Here is a 9,620-nt window from a genome sequence, read left to right on the forward strand (position 1 = left end):
CTTTCCCTAATAAACTAATGCTACGTTTGGATGCCAAGAAAAAAAGGATCCATCTCCATCAATTTTAATTTTAATCGACCAGAAATCACTCTCCCAGGATTGGTCTAATTCAGTTGGAGTCAAGTTCATGTAGAATCGGGGTTAATCGGAATCAATCCTGGTCAATTCTAAGTTGACTTGAATCCACTGATTCCGATCCAATTTTATAACCCTTTGCTACAAAGCTCCCCTCCTCTCACGGATTGGGCTCTGCTACAAGGTTCTCAATCCATTCCAGGCGGATTGAGTCGTCAAGCTTCGTGAAAAGGAAACCGCACCAAGAGACTAAGAATGACTTGGAACTTTCCAAAGTAGAATCATCAAAGTTAGATCATTGTTAGCCCAATCCGTGAGGATAGATTGGTAATACTATGTAGTTTCTGGCCAATCATAAGCCAACCAATAAAACCAATACAATCTCTATTCCTAAATCCATGATCGAGGCCACCACTCAAGGTTTATACTTAAACCTACTAAAAGTCTAAAATGATGCGAGGCATGACTCCTTGGTAGACAGGTTTCCACAGATGTTTTCGAAATTACTTGCTCGGTTCCTGGAGATAACTAGCTTGCAACAGCATTGCTTCAGGTTTATATCATGAAGGTAAAGTCTCTATTGAGCAAAACGCAGAGGCTATGCTAGTGCTCGCTCGCTCTCTCTCTCTCTCTCTCTGATGGGGATGGGGGTGGAGGCACCGTACAGCCAATACCGATTCCAGCCGCTAGGGTTTTGGTCACCAGATCATAGAGTTTTTAGATCTCAAGCTCGATTCTAGGGTGTTTGTCAGGGATGGCTTAAAAAATGAGCACTTCAACAAGACCACAAAAGTCGAGCTTGGCTGGGTGGGATCTATTTCCACCCACCACAAGGCATTTATACCTTTGGCAAATCCCCAACTTTTCCCAAGCACGTTCAACAATCAACACCATCACAAGAAGGCAGCAGTTGGTGATTTCCCCTATCTTGAATGTGCGAATGTACATGCATGTCCAATGTTTAGAGAGGGGGCAGGGAAAAAATGTAACTTGGGTCCTGTCAAATTTCAACCCTACACCAGTAGTTCAGTACACTATTCCATAAACATTTCAGTTAAGTGTCCAGATCATTGCATTATAAGGGTAAACAGAAGAACATACTAAGAATAAACTATTTCCTTGCACCACCTCTCCTTGGGCCATGAAAGACAGGGATACTTGTAAGTACTGCCCATCGACGAAAAAAAGTGACTACAATTCCTGTCCAAACAAGAGATTATCTCCGTACAGGTGGCGCAACACCTCTACCGGGAGGAGCACCACGCCCAGCAGCCTGAGCCTGCAGAGGGAACACAAGGCAAATAAACATGTCTCAGTCCACAATCTATTACAATTTAAACAATCATAGTTCTTGGGGCCCTCCAGCTTGCATTCAAGTGACCCAAATCTGCAACAGAGAATCCAAAATGGAGTATGGCAGATAAGTCCAAGTCTGGTATCCTGCTTGCAAGCACTCCTTTCTTACAGAAACAGAGATTTACAATGAACCCCAACACCACCCAAAAAAAAAAAGTGACTATCAGGGTGGGAAGCAAATTCCATTTGTTAGGGGAAAAAATGATCCAAAAGTTACGGAATGGGGAATCAAATTTGGTGTAAAAAGCTACCTGAAGAATCAACAAACAGAATCACTCCAACAGAAGTGACACCAAACCAACCGAAAGCCTTCTCATTGTATATTTATCATGTAAACGTTTCCATTTTATGGCGAAAATAGAACAAATTCCCTAGGTTCACAATAAAAAAACTAATAATTTGGCTTGCAAAAAACAATTCCTTTTTTATTCCTTCCCTGTTAACATGCCATGAATGAGGCAACCAAACAAATGAAGCAAATGTTCAAGTCCTCCTAGGATTATGTACTCTAGTAAACTAAGACACCACCTTCAAACCACAAACTGTTTCAGTGAATTATGTAATCAAAGTAAGCAACATTTCCATCAATTTCATTGAACAGTTAAAGGATAACAAACCGGGTATTAACCAAAGAAAATTGCAAACAGGGTATGGATGGATGGTTTTTTGGCAGCTTTACTGATTCAAGTTGGTATGGATTTAGATTCATGAAATGGATGTGCCTCATCGAGGTAGGCTTCTACATGCAATTTTTCGGTTTGCCTAAGAGCCAGTACAGTGCATAGCATGATTGGATGTGTTATCACACACTAAGAGAATAAGGGTAAAGAAAGTGCATGGTGAAAGTAACTAAACAATGTAATCAAGTGGTAACACGAGTCTCATGCTGTCTTAAGATTTGATCAATTAATTTAAGAATGTATTTAAAAATATAAATACCCACTTCCTATAAAGTACTCAGCAATGAATTTTTTTGTCAGGTGTTTTTAGTTGTTTTTGACCATTAGAACTCTAAATTCTTAGCAAAATAGGTTTCCTATCATTCGTTACTTAATTCGCTTTCGGCTTCTTTAAAATCCTCAAAGCTCTACGAGCAACCTTCATTTTATTGGTCGAAGCAAGAAACGCATGTTTTTGGCATTTTCAATCATTAGGTTTCTACATTCTTAACAAATAAAATAGGTTTCCTACAACAACATCTCAAGCCTTATCCCAACTAAATGGGGTCGGCTACATGGATCCTTCCAATACTAAGTGGGGAGAACTGAGGTCCTCACTAAGGGAAATGGAAGTAAGAGGACTGAAGAATAACAATGAAGAAAAGATATAAGAGAAGTGAGAAATGGAAAGAGAAATGGAAAATGAAAGTAAGAGAAAATAAAATAGGTTTCCTATCATTCGGTAATTGATTCGTTTTCTTTAAAATCCTCAAAGCTTTACTAGCAACCTTCATTCCATTGGTTTATGGGGTTGACAAATGATATAGATTACATGGATTATTGGGGTTGCTACATGTCTCTCTCAAAAGAGAACTGGTACAGCACAACAAAAAATAATTAAAGTGGAAAGGATTGACTCACCCTAGCCCGCATTGCAACAGCACGGCCACGACCAACTCCAAGAGCTGAGCCCTTCCCCTATAAGAGTAGGGAGAGATAATTGAGCATAACAAAAGAACTTGACAAAAACGAAATCAATCATGAGTCTGGCATAAATACCTTGATCCTAGCATCAAGCCGCCTGAACATCGGAGCATTCTTCAGCATGTCAGGTATGACCATAAACCTGAGGGGATTTCTCACTCAAATTATTGTTCATTGCAATCGTATCATTAATAAATAATGCTACTATAAGACAAAAAATAAAGTTACCTGACTTTGCTACCTCGGATGAAAACATGCTCAAGTTGTGACACCTTCCCATCCTACAGACCAGTCAATGTCATCAGCTACAAATGATAAGCCCTAAACATAAATGAAAAGAAGAATAATTGTACAGGGGCTGATGGGAAGAGTATCCATGCCACAGTTTGGTACAGTTGTGTCAAGGGTCCCAAAACAAATGGTACAGGGAAATGTGTCCAGAATTGGATTTGGAGGGAGTTGGCTAAAATGGGAGAAGTTATCTCCTTCACAGTTCATCTAATTTTCAACTACTGACACACATATCCCATACCCATACCCACGTTGTCGATATGTGTCTCGTGTTTACACAGATACTCTTGGGAGTACATTAAATGTCCAAATCACAAAGGAGTTTTCGAATATGCAATAAATAAAGCAGCATTGTCTTCATATCCTTTTCTTCCCTGTAGTATGTCTTACAACAAATATCATGAAAAAAAAATAGATTACTAACAGTAACAAAATGTTCTAAAATACACCACCACATTACCTCATACAAAAAATTTTCATTAGGATCCTGAGCACTTGTAGAATTTTGAGTGTTCAGGACTCCAATTCATGCACTTCCTCATTCAACCACTAAAATGAACCCACAAAGGCAAAGGGAAATACCACACCAACATATATGATCGCCTCCTGAAACAGGACTCCAATTCATGCACTTCCTCATGTCCACTGTTTTGTTTTGTTTCCCTTATCTCACTGAATTGATGTCGTAAGTAAATTTCGAAAATCACGTTCAGAATTGCAATCTTGTGTTCACCCCCCAAAAAAAAACAAACACACAAACAGACAATTCACATAATTCTGCATAAAAAGCGTTAAGCTTTATGCGGAGCACTGGACGGAAACGCCGGGGGGGGGGGGGGTACAATATCACTAGTATGCGGGAATTATTCGTTAACCTAGTTCCCAAACTCGTGTGATTCAAAGGAGAAATCTAGTCTTCATTAGGGTTTAAGATATTTAATCGCTCACTAGGGTTTAAGCTGTTCATCTAGAGTTCACTGATGCTATTCAGTAAACCAAAGCTGTACATAAAGGGAGCAAATAACATATTGGAAAAGAAAAGCAGAAAACAAAAACCAAAACCCTAGTTAAGAATGAGACAAAGAAATGAGGGAGTAGTAGTACCTTGGCGGTGAAGGTAATATTTTCGAGCTGGCAATTCCAGTTATCTTCGCATTCAATCATACCCCCTCTGTAGAGTTCTCCGCTCTTCAACTCCACCGTCACTACATGGCCTGCAGCTTCGTGCAGTAGCTTTACTGGTATACCTAAGCTCCGGCTCATCGCTTTCTCCCCTACCTTCTCTTCCTCCCTGATTCTACAGTTCTACTCGGTTTTTCCTTCCACAAAACCCTACCAGCCCTAACCCAAACTACTGAACGATCACATATAAAAGTTGAAAAAAGAGGTTTGCCTCTCTTCTTTGAAGTCTGGACCTTGTGTCAATCTTGGACCGGAACTGACGGATGACAAGCAAAACCGATTACTAATTGGTCGGTTCTGGTCCGAACCATTTGAGTGGTCAGTGGTTTGTATTCCAAAATCGAAATCAGATTTATGTATGAGTGGTTATTATTTATTGGGAGAAAGAACACTATTTGGGTGTGTGCAGTGTGTTGCCCCTGCGTTCAGACACATAGGCATGCTAAATGACCATCGTGCCCTCATAAAAAATAAAAATTCTTGGGGGTGTGATGGTCATTTCGAACACCCCTATGTCTAGGCGCAGGGGTAGCACACCGCATGTTCAGATAATGACCCACAAGGGGGCCATTGGACCACACTTATTACTACACTACTATACCACTACCAAGAAAGGTGGGGGATAGGAGGGTCGAACTCTCGATCTTCCCTGGACTTATGTTAGACCCATCTGTCTGGTCGCATACCATTGAGCTAGAAGCTTATCCCCTATGTATGATTGATTAGGTTTTTCATTGGGATAAGTATGCGTACCCCCTATAATGCACCCAATATTCCTCGTATCCCCCCTAAGCTTCTGATAAGTCCACGTACCACCACTCAATATTCCACGTACCACCCCTGCTTTATCCCCCTAATGCCATTTAAGTCCACACCAGCCACAAAGTATTAAATGCTATAAAATGATCAAACTACCCTCTCTTCTATTTTTTCTAAAATTTGCAAAGACCTAATTGCCCTGACCTATTTACTAAAATTTGAAAAAAAACAAAATACCCTCATCTTCCCCAAATCATCTTCTTCTTTTACATACCCAATACCACCACCACCACCCACCATTAACACCATCACCACCGTACCGAACTACAAGAGATACAGGGAGATTGTTTCCAAACTTCCCATAACAGAACATCTTGCATGGCCACGAATGCGCACCACGCAGCCTAAAGCGTCGATTGGACTGGTACAGCGTCTCCTCGAAGAGATTGGCTCCAGAGATACAGTTACCCAGCTCTGGAACCGACACCAGTAGTGTTCTATAAGCCTGGCGGTTGGTATCCGTGTTCTCCAGCCCAATCGACGCCAATCGCTTACCACAGGTTGCGTTCGACTCGTCCAGGGCCAAGATTCCATGCCCTGGGGATGCAATCATTTTCTTCAACACATATCACGTTTCAGACAAAAATACAGAGCTCTTCAATTTTCATTTTTTCTCCTCCAAAACATGAACGAAACAAAAGCATGAGTCAGAACCCTAGCTAATTACAAGGAAATCCCAATTTTGATTGGGAGAACGTTAGAATTTTAATCATCCTTATATGCAAAGAGAATTAATCAAAATCCTAGATAATTACAAGAAAATCCCAATTTTGAAGTACCTGTCAGCAGATTCCTGATCTTCCTCAGCCGCGGAGAAGAACGGATCCTTCTCCCACCGATCGAAATTCGAAGCCAACAAGGTGGGTTTGGTCGCTGAGGTGCCATTCAGCGTGTGGTTGGAGTTTTGCAGAGTGAGGGTGGGACACCCAACTGCAGGGCTCTTGCAGCCACCATGTTGACGAGTCTAGCCGTGGTGGAAGTTAACAAGGCCACCATTGGTTCCTACCCTTTTGCTATTAAAGCTCTGGTTTCGCTTCTTCGAGATGGCAGTAGCAGAGAAAAGAAAGAAGCAGCCACCGCTCTTTATGCCCTTTGTTCATTCCCCGACAATAAGAAGAGAGTCGTCGAATGTGGGGCGGTGCCAATTTTGATCCAAATGGCTGATCCTGGGGTCGACAGGGCTTTTGAAGTTCTGAGTCTCTTGGCTAAATGCAAGGAAGGCAGAGAAGAAATGGTGAGGTTTGATGGTTGTGTTCCAATTTTGGTTGGAGTGTTAAGGAACGGAACTTCACGGTCCGTACAGCACGCCCTATCCGCTTTGATTTCGAAGTGGGTTCGGAGGCTAGGAGGGAAGGGGTTGAAGATATTTGTTTGGGATTGTTGGATGATGAAAGTGAAAAGATTACAAGAAACGCTTCGAGTTTAATTCAAGCTCTGCAGAAGTACAAGCCCACGAGTTGATTCGCCCTTCAATTTTTACATTTTTATGGAAATTTTGTGAGCAACGAAGCGAAAGAGCTCGGCTTTGGGGAGGAGCAAGGACGCTTTTTTCTTCTCCTTCGTACTTTACTTGTGGAGGTGGGCTTCACGGTGGGATGGTGATGGTGTAATGGTGGGCGGTGGCGGTGGCGGTGGTGGTGGGTATGTAAAAGAAGATGATCATTTGGGGAAGATGAGGGTATTTTGGTTTTATTAAATTTTAATAAATAAGCCAGGGCAATTAGGTCTTTTCAAATTTTAAAAAAGATAGAAGAAAAGGTAGTTTGATCATTTTATAACATTTAATACCTGATGTGGACTTAAATGGCATTAGGGGATAAAGCAGGGATGGTACGTGGACTTATCAAAAGCTTAGGGGGATACGAGGAATATTGGGTGCACTAGGGTACGCGTAATTATCCCTTTTTCATTTGTTGTTTCATTCTCTTGGGTTAAACAATTATGTTAGAATAAGTCGTTGAATCCACAAGCTTTCTACTTTATAGAGTTTATTTAATTTTTTGGGAGCAGTTGGGCATGTCGCTAGCTTTTTGGGAACTAACAGTTGTGCCCAATGGATTGGGTGGGATGGAAGAAGGTACGGGTCATTTCCATAAGGGATGAGAGAGAGATAGACTCAAGCTGGGCACAACACCGGCATGCCCAACCTTTACCTTGACTAGTGTTTTGGTCTTTGGACCAATTAAGAATTGAGACCAACTAGACCAATTAGTAATTGGTCATGGTTCCAAGGTACGAGAACAACTAGTTAATCAGTCCAATTCTAATATTGTGAAAAGGTGGAATCAATTTGAATCTGGACTAGTACCATAACTAGATTGTTCCCTTTTTAAGGTCTCTTGCTCATAAATTGGATCAGTCTAATGATTTGTTTTTTCCGATTGAAATGTTGGCTGGTCTTATGTGGCGTCGAGCTCCTCTCCAGCGACCCCTATCGCCCAGGGAGTATCCAACGACGAGGTTGACTAGGTTCATGCCAACCCTGGACGATGGACTCCCTAGATAAGAGCTAGATCCTCTTATTTGGTTGAATAATCGAAGACCCCACAACCAAATGGTTCAGGAATCCCCTACTAAAAATGGTGGAACTAATTCGAACCCGGACCAGTACCCATAACCAGATTGTCCCCTTGGTAAAGTCTCCTGTTCATAAATTGGATTAGTCCAATGATTTGTTTTTCTAGTTGAAATGGTTGGCAGTAGGGGTGCAAGTTTGGCCCTGTCAGCCCGAACCCGCTCTGAGCCCGAACAGGGCTTGGGCTGAGATATTCGGCCCTGAGGGCAGGTAAGGGCTGGAAATTTCTGGCCCTGAGTAAGGGTTGGGTTGGGCTAGGGTGAGGCCGCGGGCTAAGCCTAGCCCTGCCCGGCCCGACCCTGTTTTACGTTATACTATAAAATATATATTATAAATTTTAAACGTCACCCATATTTTTTTATATAATATATTATATATGAAGACAATACGTGATATATTACATTTTATTATAGTGTTATTTTGCATAAAATTGATAATATTCTCCCTAGCCCATTCCAGCCCATGCATTTCCTTCCCCCTCCCATGATCAGGGCCAATTAGGGTCAGCCCGGCCCTATCCTGAGTGCGGGTCAGGGTTGGATTTTTTTGGCCCTGAGTCAGGGTCGGGCCTGGGCCTGGGCCCAGCTAAGGGGACTTAGGGTTGAGCTAGGGTTCTATAAAACCCAGCCCTACCCGACCCTGTTGCAGCCCTAGTTGGCAGGTCATATGCAGGTTGAATAATCGAAGACCCTTTTCAGAATCCCTTATTTAAATACATGGAAGGGTGAGGTGAATAAGCAATCTTGAGTTCTTGACCATCCCATGTATATATTCCCAAGGTTCTAAAACTTGAGTTTCGACTAGGTTTCGACCAGCCAGAAAATGAGTAAGTCTCGGTTTCGACCGAGATTCCGTCGAAACCTGGGACTTTCTCCAGGCTAACTCAGACCTTGGTTTCGAGGCCCAGAAGTTGTTTTTTGCCCTAATTCTTATTGTGTTGCCTATTTTTTACATTTTAAACTAAATCCATGCATTAGTTTAACATAGAGAACACTAAAAATATTACTTATGGTTTTGATCCAAGTTTGATACTATATATTGTTCTTGGACATGATATCGAAAAATGTTTGACCGGAACATAATTCCTTCAATATAAATGAGATTTAAGCAATCTTGGATTTGTTAGAAAACTTTGTTTTAATAGCTTTCCAACAAGTTCAATATTGCTTAAATCTGATTTATATTGAAAGAGTTATGTACCGGTCAAACTTAATTTGGTGTGCGTGAATGTTGTCAAAATCGCTCTGAATGAAAATATTTTTTTGGACATCAAAACAAATGAATATTTTACCGTACTCTTGGTTTTTAACAATGTTTTATCATATTAAGATTTATGGAATTTTTAGATTTGAGAGAAACCCCAACATTAGAAAGTTGAAAATTATACCTACCGTTAAAAATCAAGTTTTTGTTCTTGAACTTGGGGGAGGGGTTGACTTTTTTTCCTTTTGGAATTTGATTTTGTAACTATTTTTATTTGATTCAAATAGAGGGCATTTGCTTATTTATGAATAATATCTTAAGTAAATGAAATACAAATACAAAATCATTTACTTAAATGATATTAAGCATAAATAAGTGTCTGTTCTGGTTTCTGGCTTGGTAACTGGCATATTTAAGTATCTGTACTAGTTTCGGGCCAGGTTTCCCCAAGTTTCGATGGGCACAAGTGTCAAAAC

At 40.9% G+C, this 9,620-nt stretch overlaps 1 protein-coding gene and 1 pseudogene across 1 annotated transcript; one reads left to right on the forward strand and one right to left on the reverse strand.

Annotated features, from left to right (window-relative positions):
- Positions 1–976: 976 nt before the first annotated feature.
- LOC122657910 (small nuclear ribonucleoprotein SmD3b-like) lies at positions 977–4,747 on the reverse strand. The gene is made up of 5 exons (XM_043852709.1): positions 4,470–4,747; positions 3,303–3,355; positions 3,150–3,216; positions 3,012–3,068; positions 977–1,354 (listed from the first exon to the last, which is right to left on the reverse strand). Exons 1-5 carry the CDS (start codon positions 4,626–4,628, stop codon positions 1,292–1,294), a joined length of 399 nt encoding a protein of 132 aa, XP_043708644.1. The 5' UTR covers positions 4,629–4,747; the 3' UTR covers positions 977–1,291.
- Positions 4,748–5,204: 457 nt separating this feature from the next.
- LOC122658281 lies at positions 5,205–6,941 on the forward strand (annotated as a pseudogene).
- The last annotated feature ends 2,679 nt before the right edge of the window (positions 6,942–9,620 follow it).

This window comes from Telopea speciosissima, chromosome 4, assembly GCF_018873765.1.
Source record: "Telopea speciosissima isolate NSW1024214 ecotype Mountain lineage chromosome 4, Tspe_v1, whole genome shotgun sequence".
Lineage (NCBI taxonomy): Eukaryota > Viridiplantae > Streptophyta > Magnoliopsida > Proteales > Proteaceae > Telopea > Telopea speciosissima.